Source organism: Bubalus bubalis, chromosome 8 (genome assembly GCF_019923935.1).
Source record: "Bubalus bubalis isolate 160015118507 breed Murrah chromosome 8, NDDB_SH_1, whole genome shotgun sequence".
Taxonomy (NCBI): Eukaryota; Metazoa; Chordata; class Mammalia; order Artiodactyla; family Bovidae; genus Bubalus; species Bubalus bubalis.
Genome location: NC_059164.1, coordinates 30,655,818 through 30,672,926, shown reverse-complemented (window position 1 = coordinate 30,672,926; position 17,109 = coordinate 30,655,818). Strand labels below are relative to the sequence as shown.

Here is a 17,109-nt window from a genome sequence, read left to right as displayed (position 1 = left end):
CTTATAGTAATGTGGTGATGATGATGATGATGGTAGCTAACATGCACGTAGCACTCGCTGTTGCAGGCACCTTTCCTGGATGCTTTATAGGTGTTAACTCACTTCATGCCCATAGCAGTCCTGTGCGGTGGGGTGGAGGGCTGTGACTCTGCCCCAACAAACAGATTCCCAGATTTCCCTCAAGGTTGGCATAAACTAGATGAAGATTTCCCGTTCCTGTTACAGGCTTTTGGATCTTGTGTTCTGCATCTTGTTCTTCCAGGATGTCCTCCCACATTCGCAGTTTTTGTAGATAGATTTCCTGGTTGGAAGGGGTCTTAGATGATCTGGATTCACACCAGTGGGGTAGTTTCTGTGTAACGTCCCTTGTTGTTTAGACACTCAGTCGTGTCCGACTGTTTGTGACCCCACGAACTGCAGCACACCAGCCTTCCCTGTCCTTAACTATGTTCCTGAGTTTGCTCAAACTCGTGTCCATTGAGTCAGTGATGCCATTCAACCATCTCATCCTCTGTTGCCCCCCTTCTCCTCTTGCCTTCAGTCTTTCAACTTCTATAGGACTTGTCCCTTCTGATTGGAGATCCTTACTGGAGAAGATCCCTGGAATGTCTAGAGCTATAGGTTATACTCCTGCTGCAGTTTAGAAACTTACTTCCAAAAAGCCCACTGATTAAGAAAGAGCATATAAGGAATGACATGTAATACTAAATAAAAGGCATGCTAAAGACATGTTTGCAAATTATGTCTTTAAAAGATACTTTGTTAAATAAACCATATCATATAAATCTATTGAAGAATCATTAAATGTGACATAGATTGAAAATACTCTCGTCTTACCAGAAAATGGAAAAAAGTAACTTGAGACATAAAAATTTTTAAAAATATACTGATATAAGCATAATCAATGTTTTATTTCATTGTCATAGCAAAACCCAGGGTGTCAAATGTATATGTGTTTCCTTATAACATTTCATATATATAAAATGTTCATCAAGAAATTCATGCGGATGAGCAGTTAGAGCTTTGGGGAAATGACTAGATCAAGAATTGTGAGAGCAGCTTTGAAGACTGAAGAAGCAGATTCACCTGCTCTTTTGAAAAGATGTCAGTGTCATTTGCTTGCTCTTTTCAGATTACATTTGGCCAGTACATCTGCAGCGTCTCCTGTTCTTTGTGCCATGAAATTGAAGAGATTTCCACAGTAAGGAATGGCCTCCAACTGTTCTTTTTCATCTGTTGAGATTTGCCCTCCCCCTGTCTCTGTTAGCCAGATGAAATGGCAATAATATCCCCAACTGTTCTACTGCAGCCTGACAGATAGACGACTCCCAGGAGGTTTATGCTTGTTCTCTTTTGATGATAGAGGATAATTTGGGTAGGAGGCATTCATAAAACATATCTTTAGAACAAATCCTTGGTCTGGGTACTTCTGAAATTTACCTTCCCATATAAAGCATCTTCTACTGAACTTCACATAGTAGAACATTTCCACCGTGGGTAGCTCTGAGTATTTGAAAGTTTGTAGACTAAAATATGCCTTTTTGCCACAAGAGAAGCCACTGCAATGAAAAGCCCACACACCACAACAAAGAGTAGCCCCTGCTTGCCACAACTAGAGAAAACCCAAGCACACCAACGAAGAACTCCCTCACCCAAAAAAGGAGATGTGGAAATAGGTGATACTGAAGACCAGATGAAAAGAATATTATACATGAAATATTGGACATTGGACTCTGTCATGGTGTCATGGGAAGTTTTTGAAGAGTTTTTTAGCAAGAGATTAATATAAGATTTATATTTTCTACTGAGTATGATGTGGTTTGAAGAGAGGTAAATGAGAGGCAACAGTCTGAGTTGGGAGGAGATGGTGGGTTGCATTAAATCAAGGACACCTCACTTCTTGGCTTGAGACCCTGGGTACATGGTGGTACCATTCACTGCCTGGGTATATGGGCCATGCTGCAGATTAGAGAGTGGAGGGAAGTGTAAGAAAGTGACTTCACATTTGGAAGTGTTGAGTTTGAGTTACTCGTGGGGCATTTAGATCCTGGAGGTGGATGGCGGTGAGACTTTTGGACCCTGGAAATGCAGATAGCTTGAAATCCTGTGAGTAAGTGAGGTTGCCTAGGGAGAATGAATAGAAAGAGAAGAAGGTTGAGAGGGCTAAGAACAAACCACTGAGGAACATCAAAACTTAAAGATAGGGGAAAGCAAAGCCTTGAGGGAAGAGAAGTGGCAGCCAGAGAGAAAAGAGAAAAGCCTGGCGGGTATGTGTCATGGAATCCTGGTGGCTAAGGACAAGAGGACGGTAACATGCCAGACACTGCAGTTGAGGACAAGATAAATGAAGACTGCTACATCACGTCCACCGCAAGGAGGTGACCGCCTTGGGGTTGTCCCATAAATCCTGTCAACTCCTCATAAGCCGAACAGATGGTACTTCAAACTGAGTACAATCCAGATGTTGCTCTCTCTGGAGTCCATCATTTCTTGCTGACCTGAATGTCATCCTCGTACTATTCCAAAACCATTGTTATGCAATTCTAAATAATCTCATTTCCATTGTTAACTTATACCATGCTTATGATCAACTAAAAATTATCACGTCTTTCTAATGTGAACCTCATGCATAGGAGATACATGTACACGTAGCAGACCTAAATAACAGACTTAAAAAACTAACTTACGTATAGGGACTTCCCTGGTGGTGCAGTGGCTAGAGACTCCATGCTTCCAGTGCAGGCGGCCTGGGTTCAGTCCCTGGGCAGGGAACGAGATGCCACTTGCCACATGTGAACCTGAAGCTTCACATGTTGAAACTAAGACCTGGCACAGCCAAGTGAATGAATGTTTAAAAAAAGAAAAAAGAAAAGAACTTACATGTAGGACTTGATTCCACTAGTTAGTTTCAGGTCACTTATGTATGTATTAGTCTTTGGTCAGTGATTATGAATTATGATTATGATTATGAAATACAGATACAGACGTATCTGTATTTAGTCAACAAAGTCTTTATGAGAATTTTTTAAAATAGCCCTAATATCCTTGAAATAAGAATAAGCATATTTTATCATCATAGTGTACTTAGCAAACACATCTTTGATATGGTGAGAGCAGTTATTAGGAAAACAACTATTTGTTAAATAAACTATTAGGCGGAGAACAGTACCGTCTAGACAGATAAATAACCTTCTTAATTTTCCAATTATGGGTTGACATTAGCAGGTAATCATAGGATTATTCATGTGTCAGTCCTGTGGCAATATTAACTATTTAGAACAGAACAGTGAATCTGGAAATGGGAAAATGGGCCACTGAGGAACAAAGAAAATTGTCACTGAGTATGTGGCTCTTTCTTCATGGGATGGAAGTCTAGCCACCATCACTACTCAGTTTATATCTTATCCAAAAATATGTTGATGGCTTTAATAAGCATATTTATTTATTTATCTAGAATTCTTAACCCTGTTTTGGGAGCAAGTATATTTGGGAATAAAACAGGAAAGTGTATTGAATTGTGTTTCTTCTTACATTTAATTTAGAAAATTGAGAAAATGTGTTCTGTGTTTTAAAAACATTTTGATTATATTATCAAAATTTAAGGATTTCTAAGATTAATAGATTTACTAAAAACCTTTAGGAAATTTGTGTATTCATGATTTTCTGTAACATTAGTTTGTAAGGATGGCCCTTTGGTGGCGTCTGTCACTGTTGGTCTGTCTCCCATAGGGACCTTTGTTGGCATTCTCCAGCTTCACGCTTGGTTTTTCAGGGGCCTCTTCCTCCAGGAAGGCCACCATGTCTTTTCAGTTGACCTCTCCATGGCCATGATCTCTGGCACTTGGGGCTTGTATTTGACACTTTCTGTTGCCTCTTGAACCTTGTGCTGATGCAAGACTCATTGCATTTGTATTTTGAGTCTGAAAGCCTTATAAAGCCAGAGAAAAACAGACAAAATGCTGGGACTGAGACTAACCCTGATTCTTGTTGAATTTCAGGCCTATTTTGTGAGTAGCCCTGCTGGTTTTTAAAGATAGAAAGCCAAAATACTTCAACATTTTAAAACATTTTAAAATTGCTGATGGGTACCCAGAGGAGAAAGGAAATTTTGATATGTGTTTTATCGGTCCCTTAATTATCCTCTATTTAGATATTCACAAGAGCAAATACACCCTAAGCTGCAGATGTGTTTTGAGTTATAAGGTTCTTTTTATATTAAGTAAACTATGTTTTAAAGTTTAAGCTTCTTTAAAAGCTCCCTTGCAATTTTCCTTGTGCTTGGGTCTGTCAAACCACTGATGTTGTAACGGAATCTTACCATTTGATTGGATTATATCAAAATTCAATACCTAAAACACAGTGAAGACCATGTTCCTTTACAAATGATTTAAATTAGAGGAGAATAAAATAAAAAGTAAAAATTGATTGTCAGTTGAAATGATTTCAAGATTAAAAGGTTGAGTCTTGGAGAAGTGAAGATGTCTTATTAAATAGAAGAGTGCTTCTCAACCCTGGATACAGTGTAGAGTCGCTTAGGAAACTTGAGAACAACAGCAGCAATAAATACTGATGGCTGAACTTCTCCCCCAGAGATTCTGATTTAGATGGAGCCCAAGTATCAACTGCTTTTTTTAAAGCTTCCCAAGTGATTCTCATGTGCATTCAGGTTTAAAATGGATGCAAAGCCGAGCTGTTTAAAAGAAAGCATTTCTTAGACAGAATATAGTGACTACATAGCTATTTGACAAGAGGAAACATGAGAAAAAGATGGAGACAAACCTTCAGCTTAAAATTAGTAGAGGGTTACGATCCATTTTTCACAAACCTGAAATATGAAAGCCCTAAAAAACAAAAGGTTTCATGACCTGTGTGTGTGTGTGCTTAGTTGCTCAGGGACGTCCAGCTCTTTCGTGAGCCCATGGTCTGCAGTCTGCTAGGATCCTCGTCCATGGAATTTCCCAGACAAGAAAACTGAAAGGGCTTGCCATTTCCTACTCCAGGAGATCTTTTCGACCTAGGGATCGAACTCACATCTCCGGCGTCTCCTGCAGGTGGATTCTTTCCCACTCTACCACCTGGTGCCAAAGTCTAACCTAAACTGAATATATTTAGTAGAAAATCCTGAGACTCCTCCTATCTGTCTTTATGCCGTTTGGTATGAATAATCATACATTTCATTACAGAAATATTAGTGTGTCTGATTTCTTATTATAAGACTTCACTGAGGGTGTGACATAGGTAGGGTACATTTCTGAGCTACATAAAACGCTCAGTCACCAACTCAATGGACATGAGTTTGAGCAAGCTCCGGGAGATGCTGAAGGACAGGGAAGCCTGGCGTGCTGCGGTCCATGGGCTCGACTGAGCGACTGAACAACAATGAAGGCTTGCGATAGACCACCATGAGGATGGACTTCCCGTCAGATCAACAGCAGCGCATTTCTTCTAATTTTCTAGGCAGTGGTTTAGCGCCCTCATTAAATAAAAACAGTGGTGAATATCACAGCACGGCTCTTGGCCATTTTTAAATAAACATTTATAGGTATATATTTTTTGATACTGATCTAAGGAGAGGGTTCCATTTGTGTCGTGATGAGAGAGGCTTACATTAAAGAACAGCACAAGGAGATCAAGTAGAAAAATAATTGTCTATAAAAGACTTTGCAGTGTAACAGACTCTTCCCCCAAGTTAATAGTTTAAATCAGCACATATTTACTGTACCTTCTTCTTTTTTTTTAAGTGAAACAGGTTAGGTGTTTATTAGGAAAAAGGGTGTGTGTGGATAGACGCACAAAGGAACTCAGAGAGAGTCGCCACATATTTATTATCTTCATCAGTCTCTGAGTGTTAGGAATTCAGGAGCATCTTAGCTGGTTGGTTTTTGCTCAGGGTTCCCAGAAAGTTGTTATCAAAATGTGGGCCAGGACTTCAGACATCTGGAAACTTGAGCGTTGCTGGGGTGTTATGTTTCTTTTTCAGTGCTGACAAGTCCCGTATTAGTGCTTACAAAGAAAAGCCTAGTCTCTGTTTCTGCAGTTGTTAAAAGTTTAAGTTTTCAGAATAAACCTAACAAGTATTTGCTAAAGGAGGCTTGGAGTCCTAATTTGTTCTGAAGATTTCTGCTACAAGTCCCTTGTTAGGGGGAGTGCCTTCTCTTTGGATTTTCCTTTTCCTCCCTCAGGCAACCTTTTTTTCCCTCCCCTGGGTTCTGTCTCTGTTCCCTTAAAGTCGCCTCTTCACCCACCTCCTGTGGGTCAGTGCAAGCGTGTTGGTGGCCCTGAGTCATGGTGCCGAAAAGATCGTTGCCTCAGCGGAGCTTCTGCCCAGAAGACAGGCATTAGTTACAATTGAAAATAATGAAATAATGATTGCTGGTGTGTCTTTAAAAAAAAAAGTGCTAAGAGGATACTGTGTTGTTGTTGTTCTGTCACTAAGTCGTGTCCGACTCTTGCAACCCCATAGACTGCAGCACGCCGGGCTCCCCTGACCTTCACTGCCTCCCTGAGTTTACTCAGACTCCTGTCCATTGAGTCAGTGATGCCTTCCAGCCATCTATAGGAGACTCTAACGGTATCTCACCCAGTTTGTGATTTGTTTGCTCAATGCTTCCCCCTTTGTATTTTGGAGGAAGAATAACCTACCCTTGGGGTTTTGCTCAAAAATGTTTTCCCTCGGGGGCAGACATGTAGAAGCTGTTCTACACGCCACCGCACGTAACATCTTGTACGTCCTCCCTGACTGCAGATGTTCAGGGGATGTGGTGTGGTACAGTAGAGTATTCTCATTTATTTTATGGAAAAAAGAAAAAGCTTAGGTTCATTTTTAACTGTGAAGTTCTTGTCTTTCTCACTATCCTTTTTTTTTTTTTTTTTTTTCATCTTCTTGGCTTCCCAAAAAGTGCTCTGTGGGTTTCTTGCTCATCCTTTTTCTCCCTTTCTTTCTCCACCAAATCTTTGCAGAGATGTTTTATATAATGTTGGGAATATAACATTTTCCTTTTCTGAGCTACTTCTGTTTTGAGTCTTATTTCTAAATCGAGAAAGAAAAACTGAAGCTCTCACGAAGAGAGTCTCAGTTATGGAAAACTGAAGGAGGAGGGTGTAGAAGACAGCTTTAAGTGAGCCACCTTCTGCATCTTTTTCTGTCTCTGCTGCCTTCCTATGTCTGAGCCAAGAGGAGTCTTCCCTGGGTGCCACAACATTAGGAAGCCATTGACAGGGCCCCAGGGAGGCTTTCTAATCTGTGTCTTTGTCCACCTCCAGATATTCTCCCCTGGAACAGGGGATTGTGTGTAACAATAAACCTTACACACAATTTCAAATATCTAAAACAGGCACTAATTTGTGGGTTTTTTTTTTTGCTTTTTTGTTACTACACATGCATGTATTTTGTAAAGGCTTTCCTCTGATTAATCATCACTTCTATCTCTCCCAAGTCTCTTTTTCTGCATAAGTTCTTCAACTAAATTTTTATATCTGTGAGCATTTTTGTTTATTTTTTTTAAACTTTTAATTTTGTATTGGAGTAGGAATGGCTGAGCATGCACGCGCGTGCGGGCGCACGCACACATGCACGGACGCACACAGCTGATTGACAAATAATGTTGTTTCTGGTGAATAGTGAAGGGACTCAGCCATACATACACATGTATCCCTTCGCCCGCAAACTCCCCTCCCATCCAGGATGCCACATAACATCGAGCAGAGTTCCACGTGCTATACAACAGGTCTTTTGTTTGTTATCTGTTATCAGTACAGCAGTGTGTACATGTCAACCCCAAATTCCCTAACTGTCCCTTTTCCCTGTCCTTCTCTCAGCAACCATCAGATTTTCTCTAAGTCTGTTAGTCTCTTTCTGTTTTGCAAGTTCATTTGTATCATTTCTTTTTAGATTCCAAATATAAGGGGTGTTGTATGATATTTCTCCTCCTCTGTCTGACTTACTTCAGTCAGTATGACAATCTCTAGGTCCATCTGTGTTGCTGCAAATGGCATTATTTCATTCTTTTTAATGACCCAGTGATATCCCATTGTATATATGTACCACATCTTCTTTATCCATTCCCCCATGAATGTTTTTGGATTTCAAACCCCCACCATTAGAGAGGGACTGATTATCTTCTCATTACAGTATAATTTTCCTGAGGAAGCCCTAAGGAAGCAAAGAATCCATTAAATCAAGAGTATATATACCCTTTAGACTGGCATTCACAGTGGCCAGCCAGGGAAGCAAGACAGTAAAGCAGTGTGGGGGAGGGGGAATGCTTTCTTTAGGGATGACGATACCTTGATCATTGTGGTATGGATCCCAGGCAGAGTCCCAGTGTCTCGCTGAGCTGCTTTTGCCTTCACATACATCAGTGTAAATTAGATTAATTTCAGTAGCAAATCTTCTTTAACCTTGAACTTTCACGCTCTGCCTTTAAAATGTCGCTTGTATAACACATTAAGCTGCAGGACCCTTCCAAACTCACTACCACCACCCCTTCAAACCTCCAAAGGTTTCCCAGATATTATCCTCATGTTATCTTTTTTTTTCCCACATTGTCTTTGCAAGTGACTGTGGTTATCTTTCTTGGTCTCTGTTTTATGTTCCTTTTTGAGAAAGGATTTAAGCATATATGTTCAGGGACGAGAGAGGGAATGAGTGAATAAGCAAAAATCTGGACAATAAGTGAGGTTTAAGGCAGTTAGGATATTAGAGCTCATCCTGCCTGTCCCCATTTCACCTGGCCTGTGTGTTGGTAGCTTTCGCTTTTATGCAGCACGTCATCTGAAATGGTTGCTGTTAAACCTGTCAGGCCTCAAGTGATCATTCATTGTATTCAGACAGAAGTCCAATTAAACTAAGTTCACCTATCTCCGTTTTTCCAGAATTTCTGTATAAACTAGAATCTTTGGGAGAGAAAAAATATTTACGATCTTTGCCACAGTATTGTGCCTGTTTTAATAATTTATTTGCATGATTTCTGAATGTTACACGTTATGTTTTTGAGGTACTTTCCATCAAAGCGTCGTAAGTAACAGTGTTTTCCAGTGTGTACATTCTGGCAACTGTTTATAATTTCTTTTTAAAGGAAGTCAGTTAGATTCTTTGAGGTTTTCGGCCTAAAATTCCTATGCAGAAGTTTTTCCATATTATTAAAACAAACAAAAGTATGGCAGCAAACTTAACTCTTATCTCAACAGCTCTTAACTTTGTTTGCAGATCTAAAGACAAATCTGTGTTTTTCTTATTCTAATTTGATGTTTTCCCCCTAATATTTTCTTAGGTGCAGAGAGAGCTAGCAGCTGTTATTGCTTTGAAAGCAAGGAAGTCTGGTGAGTAGTCTTTCATGGGGCTGGAGGAAGATTCTGATTCTTTGGGGATATTTCACATGTCCTGTGGTTGTGAGCAGTTGAATGTATCCTGGGAAGATTTGGTCCAGAAAGCATATCTCCATTTGTTTTAAAAATTATTTATTCTGCTGTCAAAATAGCACAGGCATATATACAGTTCTTTCAAATTTCACTGCCTGGCTTTATTTCATGCTTCAAGGAAAAATGAAATTCAAAATTAAAAATGTGTTTGCAGCTCACTGCAAGCATGGGTCTAGGTACCCAGCAAAAGAAAGGAAACCACTTTACATTACTTGTCATAATGACAGAGGAAAATAGATAATGTAATGGTGGTCTCTGTTTTATATTTCTCATCTCAAAGTGGCTTCTTAAAAAATAATTGAATTGTCTAATAACATTGCATAGCAAGCGTGTTTCATAGGAACTGATGGTATGGATCCGATTCCTAATACCTTAGGAAGCAATCTGTGAATATAATAAGTGGAAAGGAAAAGGGAGCTCTCAGCTACATCTTGAGGAGAGAAAGCCATGTTTTGCTGAAATTCAGTATGAAACAGACGCTCAGTGAGGTAGAGAACCCTTGCGTTGAAAAGAAGAGTAGCAGGAGGACCCTCGCGGCTCAGAGGAGGCCGGTGCTGAATGGAATGGCAGACAGAGGGGAGCGGCTTCGTGGAGACTGGTAAACCAGGCTAAGACTGCAGGTGAAAGCACTGTGACAAAGTCAGAGAGTTGCCACAGTTTGAAGAAATGCCTGCAACAGAGATGTCTTCAGAACAGAAGTCATACATTTTGCATCTTCCTTTCTCTAGCTAGAAACGAAAACTTTGCTTTTCTCTTGGTGGCTTTTGGGATCAAACACACCTTGTTGTGTTTGTACTATGTCTTTGTTGATCTGGCTGTTGTAGAGGATGCAGAGCCTGGATACTACAGAGGTGGTGGAGAAGAAATGCGAGGCACAGCGATGCGGATCCGCAGCGCCCAGGCATTAAATTAGTGGGAATGGCATTAGATCGTGGATGTTTGCATAGATGGAGGCCAAGAGGGAGGAGGGACACCAGTATACAGGTTGTAGGAAGGGCGTCTTAGAAAAAAATTGTGCTAGAGCTGATGTAGTGTCCCACAACCGTAAGGAGAAAAAATGTACAGTCTGTATGAGTTGGGATGATAGTGCCTTGGAAGATAGATTTACTTTTTAAGTTTTAGAAAAAGTTGGGGAAATAATAAAATACATATACTCTGTCATTGCTGGAGCAAAATAGAACAAGTAAATAGAGATGGGGCTGGAGAAGGAGGTGGTTGCTAATTTACACAGTGTGGGCTGGGCAGGCCCCTTGAGCAAAGACCTGAAGTCACTGAGGGGTGAGCCCCGTGGACGTCCAGGCAAGAGCATTGGACAGAGGTGTGCAAAATGTGTGTAGAGAACAGCAAGGAAGTGAAAGTGGCTGGAGCAAAGTGAACAAGGCAGAAAGAGGTAGATTCCAGATGTCAGGCTGAGAAGTTTGAACTCTGGAGGTGAAGAGAATTGAGAAAGCGTAAGCAAGACCCACACACAGTGGACTGTGCAGAGTCAAAGACTGGTATGAAGTTGACTGTTATGCCATGAGGTTAGCATCTCTATTTTCCTTACTTATTTCATCCGTGGAGCTTGGAATGTCAAGACAACATTGGCAACTTCTCAGGGACAGAGTGAAACACAAATATATCAGGAATGGGGACGTAAATTCATAGTTTTATTTTGTCAAGTTCCACGAAAACCCCTACTGGTAATTTTTAAGCTGTATTGAATTTATAGGTCATTAGATAAATTGGCACTTTAGAGATAAGCATTTCCATTCATGAATCTAGGATTTCATTCCACTTTTTTTCATATCTACAGTACTGTCTTAAAAATGTCTCCTTAAAGCTTTGTACATTTTTTTGCTTAATGTATTCTTTGGTGCCTTTGGTTACTGTTATTTTTTTGGCTTCTGGTATTTTTAGCTTTTTTTTTTTTTAAGTGAAGGTTTCTGTCTTTGTCTTTCATGACACTTTTTCTTGAAATAAACTTTACCTTTTAGAGTAGTTTCAATTCACAGAAAAACTGAGCAGAAAGTACCCAGTTCCCATATACCCTGTGTCCCCACATGCCCTGCTCCCTTACTGCCAGCATCTCAGAGGGGTATATTTGTTATAATCGATAGCCTATGTTGACACATCCTTGTCACCCACGGTCCATAGTTTAGGGTTCACTCTTGGTACTGTCCATTTTATGGGTTTGGACTAATGTCTAATAACATGTGTTTATATTATAGCATCACACAGAATCACTTCACTGCCCTTCTGCTCTAGCTATTTATGCCTCCCTCCCCCATGTTCTGGAAATCACTTATGTTATTGTCCCCATAGTTTTGCCTTTTCCAGAACATCACGTGGTTGAAATCATAGAGTAGATAGTCTTTTCAGATTGGCTTTGTTAAGTCAGTAATAGGCATTTAAAGTTCATCCATGTCTTCTACTAATGACTTGATAACTCATTTCTTCCTAGCTCAGAATAATATTCCGTTGTCTGAAAAAAAAAAAAAAAAGAATAATATTCCGTTGTCTGAAAAAAAAAAAAAATAGTATTCCGTTGTCTGGATGTACCACAGTTTATGTATCCGTTCACCTGCCAGAGGACATCTTGATTGCTTCCAGGTTTTGGCAGTTATAGATGTTATAAATAAACCTTGTATAAACATCTGTGTATATGTTTGTATACTGTTTTCATCTACACAGACACGTGCATCACACATAGTCTTCAGCTGCTTTGGTGAGTAGCAAAGAGTGTGATTTCTGGACCGTGTGGTAGGAGTGTGTTGAGTTTTGTAAGAAGCTGCTTCTGGTGACTACCTTCCCGAGTGGCTGTGCTCTTTGCGTTCCCACCAGCGGTGAACGAGAGTTCCTGTTGCTCTGGATCTTCACCAGCATTTGTTGTCAGTGTTTCAGATTTGGTTGTTTTAGTTTGCATTTTCCTGATGGCATGTGATCTGGAATATCTTTTCATGTGCTTACTTGTTATCTTTATATCTTCTTTGATGAGGTGTCTGTTAAAGTCTTTGATCCATTTTTCAGTCAGCTTGCTTGTTTTCTTGTTGAGTCTTAAGAGTTCTGTATATATTTTTGATGATTGTCCTTTTTTGGATATATTTTGCAGGTGTTTTCTCCCAGTCTCTGGCTTGTATTCTCATTCTCTTCACATTGTCTTTGAAAGAGCAAAGATTTTTAATTTTAATAAAGTCAGGCTTATCTTTCTTCTCTTTTGGATCCTGCCTTTGGTGTTATAGCTAAAAAGTCATATCACACACAAGATCATCTATGTTTTCTTCTATTACATCCTAGAAATTTTATAGTTTTGCGTTACATTTAAGTCTGTGATCCATTTTGAGTTCATTTTCATGAAGAGTGTTAGGTCTGCATTTAGGTTCTTTTATGTGTGGGTGTGTGTATGTCTAGTTGTTCCAGCAGCATTTGTTGAAAACACTATCCTTCTTCCATTTTATTGCCTTCTCTCCTTTGCCAAAGGTCACTTGACTGTATTTGTGTGGGTTTATGTCTGGGCTCTCTCTTCTCTTCCGCTGACCTGCTTGTCTGTGCTTTCGCCAGGACCACCCTGTTTGGATCACTGTAACTTCACAGTGAGTGTTGGTAGGGTACTGTCAGCCTTCCAGCTTTTTCTCCTTCAACATTGTTTTGGCTATTCTGGGTCTTTTTCCTCTCCATATATACTTTGAATCAGTTTGTTGATCCACATCTGTTATCTTTTCTAATTGTTTATTTTTCCTGCATGAGAATTCTTGTTTTTGTCCCTATCAAAAGTGTTGAACTTAAATGAATTCTAATAGCTAGTTTTAAATTTACCTTGGGTTTTCTTTATAGGCAAATATAGTGTCTATCAATTATGACTATTTTATCTGTCTTACCAACCCAAGTAACTCCCCTTTTTTCCCCTCATGCTATTTCATTAGCTAGGGTCCGGTAATACATAAATTGAATAATAAAAAAGATAGTTGGCATTCTTTGTCCCTGACAAAATTAAATAAGTTTTCTGACTAGAAAAATAGAGTAAGCAAAGAAGATCATTTTTAGAGAGAAACATACTTTTCTGTGCCACATTCCCCAAACCACAACAAATTTGGGAAACTGTCTAGGGGCAAAAATAACTAAGATGATATTGCAATATTCAAAGAATCCAAATAGGGACTTCAGGAGATACCCACCTGATTCGTCCCACACTGCTGCTGCTTGATTTGGCCTTGAGAGTAGATGAAAAATAATAGCAGCAAAGTATGAGAACCTAACTCATAAGCATTGCTTTTATTCCTTTATCAGATTCTAACTGAGCACCTACTCTAGGGCATTGACGGTATGGTGGTGAGCAAGGACAAATACGGCTACCTGCTATTTTAAAATCACATTGTTTATTTCAGATATAAATAAACGTGAGTAAGTCAATGGCTGTCTGAAAAAGGATAATGTATTACTATGTAGTTAGGAGGTGATAAAATGAACTATTAAACACAGCCTTAAACAGAATTTTAGCTGCAGAATGGTGCTTTCTGTATGGTCATTTTTAAAAAAAAAACTATTTTGATTTTTTCAAGGTAGAATAAGAAGAAACTGGTATACTTCTAATAAAAAAAAGTATTGAAATAGTAGTTGGCACATCTGGAGCTTAACAAAAGGAATTGATTGCCTTAATATCTGTCTTGCAGTAGAACTGTTAATTAGGGCTCAGGTGGTCATGCCAGATTTACGTCTTTGTGAAGGGTTGTTAAAACAAGAATTAGTATAAAGAGTTTTTTGGTTTCAGCTCTCCTACAAACAGAAATAAAAGTAATTGCCAATTGATAGATTATATAGATGATTCAAGGATCTAGCTTTGTAAAAAATCTATTTTGTTGTAATTTTCTAAGAAGCCATTAGGATGTGCCTTTAAACAGTTTTCTCCTCTAAATGCTAACCTTAGTGAATATGAATAGCATTTTAAGGCTTCACACGGTTTTAAGATGTTAACACAGATATCCTTGCACTTGTTTCTTTTTTGTTGAATTGCTGATTCTACTGCTAATTGTTAGACCGTTAGAGTCTTAGGAACATTTTCTTCCCCCTTGCAAGGGAATCCACAGCCAAAGCATGTTTAGCTCTCAGTATCTTTAGATTAGATGAAATTTGTGCCATGGTGGGCTTTTATTTCTGGAAAGCCAGAAATCTCATATTGGTAAACCTCTTTGGCAGTTTTTATATTTCACTCTCTCTCCTAGTCCATACCTAGTTAAATGTTTTAAAACTAAGTATCGAGGATATTAATGTTTGGAAAACACAGAAGAGGTTCTAGACTCTGTTTGTACCATTAAATGTCTTTGTGACTTTGGTAAACGGATTCCAATTTGTATTGTATCATGATGGGGTGGGTATAGAATGTAGGAACCTTTGTGATTCCTTCCAGCTCCAATATTTAATTATAATAGTATTTTCATTAATTTCTTTCATTATCCTTAATGGAGTCACAACCTTGGGAATGTTTTATTCAGGACTCTTAGGGACAAGTGAGAGAAAAATAAACTGAAAACCACAAGGGGACTTTATCAGCTCAGGGTATCTGTGGAGCTAATCAGTCTCAGCAGGAGAGAACCTCTTTCCTGGTAAGGCCCATGGAAGTCTCGGTGGGGACTTTGCTGGAAGGATGGAATGCCCATCTCTGGAGCAGTGGAAGCTTGGATGGAGGGCAGGATACAGAGGTTAAGTCCCACGAACTGAGGCTGGGGCAGGTGTGGCTCCCCAGAGAAAACCAGCAGGAGAGGGATGGCTGCTGGGGCAGAGTGCTCACCACAGGAGAAATTGCTTGTATTGTCTGAATCTCGTGATTCAGAGAGGATTTAGAGGGAAACGTCGTGCCTGAGAGTACACAGGTTAAGGCTGCAGCCAGTGCAAACCCAGGCTTTCCAACATCCAGTCTCGAGTTTTCCTAGCTACGCTGTGTCCCCTCCCTTGTTGTTATGGGGAGTAAAGATTTGGTTTATGGAAAGGCATTCACATTTTCTACTTTTGTTTCTGGGAATGGAAAAGAATCGAGTGAAAACTTACATTTTTCAAGCAGTAAATAGCAGCAGTTTCCCCCCCTCATTTTCAAATAAATTAGCCAGGGATTCAGGTTAACGTGTTATTTTTGTACCAAGATTTTATTATTTGTTTGGGATGTTAAATATATATATACAACATAAAATTGTATAAAATGGTTTTACCTACTGTGTTTAGTTTTAGCTTTTAGAAACATTATTTTTAATAGGCCGGAAAGGATGAGAAGGAAGCCCGAGTTTTACATTCACGTTAAATTATTTCTCCTAGCCTCAGAAATCCTCTTTGTTTGTTCAATCATCTTTGATTCCATGAAATTAAAAGACGCTTACTCCTTGGAAGAAAAGTTATGACCAACCTAGATAGCATATTGAAAAGCAGAGACATTACTTTGCCAACAAAGGTCCGTCTAGTCAAGGCTATGGTTTTTCCAGTGGTTATGTATGGATGTGAGAGTTGATTCCTATACTCAAGCTTAAATAGGCATTTTGAATGGGTATGTGATTTCTCCAGCTTGGTGATTAACATTTGCTGTATACTGAACCGCGTGTTTGTAAAACATTCAACAGGTGACTGTGGGATCTGGTAATCTGGGTGAACCCATCAGACAAGTTGAGGGCCTTTTATTACCTGGCTAAATTCCTAGCTTTGAAGATCTACTGCTGGTAACAGTCACTGGTCACCAATAATTTGTTATAAGAATTTAAGCAGTTCTAAGCCCCTTTGTGAGATTGGCAGGGAGTCAGTGCTGACAGGAAGCTCTGCAGAGAGGGTTGAGGTCTGACACAATTGAAGGGACATGTTCTCCTTCAGGGCAGAAGCTTCCCACAGAGAAGACATCCCCATCGCTTTGTCATGAAAAATGAAATAGATGGACTGATTATTTTTAACAGTAGAGAAAGGTTTCTCCCTTCTGCACATTTAAAAAAATAAAAATAACCATTAAGCCAATGGAATTGCTTCTACTTTTATGGTCCTCTAACTTTTTACTTTTTATTTTAATGTAGCACAGTGTTTGACTTTATTCTCTCATGAACACATTGCTCATAAAGGAGAATGCACAGTAAAATGGGATTTTAGAGTGGATGGTAATAATAAAATTAAGGACCAACAAAGGCAGACTTAACATGCTGGTACAATTATTGCTAGCTCAAACCCCTTTCTGGTTTCTTGTGATTAACTTGCTATTGAAAAAAATTTAAATGCTTTGGAAGTATTAATAAAAGCTGTAGTAATCCTGTCTTGAATAGTTTTTTTCCATCTAATCTCTGAGTGTGCTAATAATGAATGTTCAAGCTAGAAAATGCTAGTTTATAATGACAGAGGTCTATTGGCTGTATTTTAAGCAGTTGAGATATTATGCTTTATTTTTAGTGATATTTTCAACCCCTTAAAAATTTTAAGTCTTCCCCAACCTGCCCTACAGGGTGCCCCGTCTCCTCTCGGAGCTGACGTTTTCACGTGGTTGGTGTTGTGTCCTCTTCTCCTTTGCCGCCTCCTGGATGCTGAGCCAGCAGGGCCATGGCTCTCGTTTGTGGTCAGCACAGACCCACACCGATTGTCTTGTTAGCCCCACTAACAAATGTGCTATTTAGCATTTGTCAACCAAGAGGAAAGAAGTAGCATGTGTTTTCCCCCAAAATCATCAACACAACATTCTGGTCTTCCTGATTGATT

The 17,109-nt window shown here is 39.4% G+C and overlaps 1 protein-coding gene across 3 annotated transcripts in view; it reads left to right on the top strand.

The window, feature by feature from the left end:
• RAPGEF5 (Rap guanine nucleotide exchange factor 5) overlaps positions 1-17,109 on the top strand; it is a 236,156-nt gene that overhangs the window by 85,815 nt on the left and 133,232 nt on the right. For all 3 annotated transcript variants that reach the window (XM_044946529.2, XM_006074858.4, XM_044946530.2), the window contains exon 7: positions 9,273-9,321. In XM_044946529.2, the coding sequence (XP_044802464.1) occupies positions 9,273-9,321 (49 nt within the window). The remainder of the gene's footprint in view (positions 1-9,272; positions 9,322-17,109) is intronic.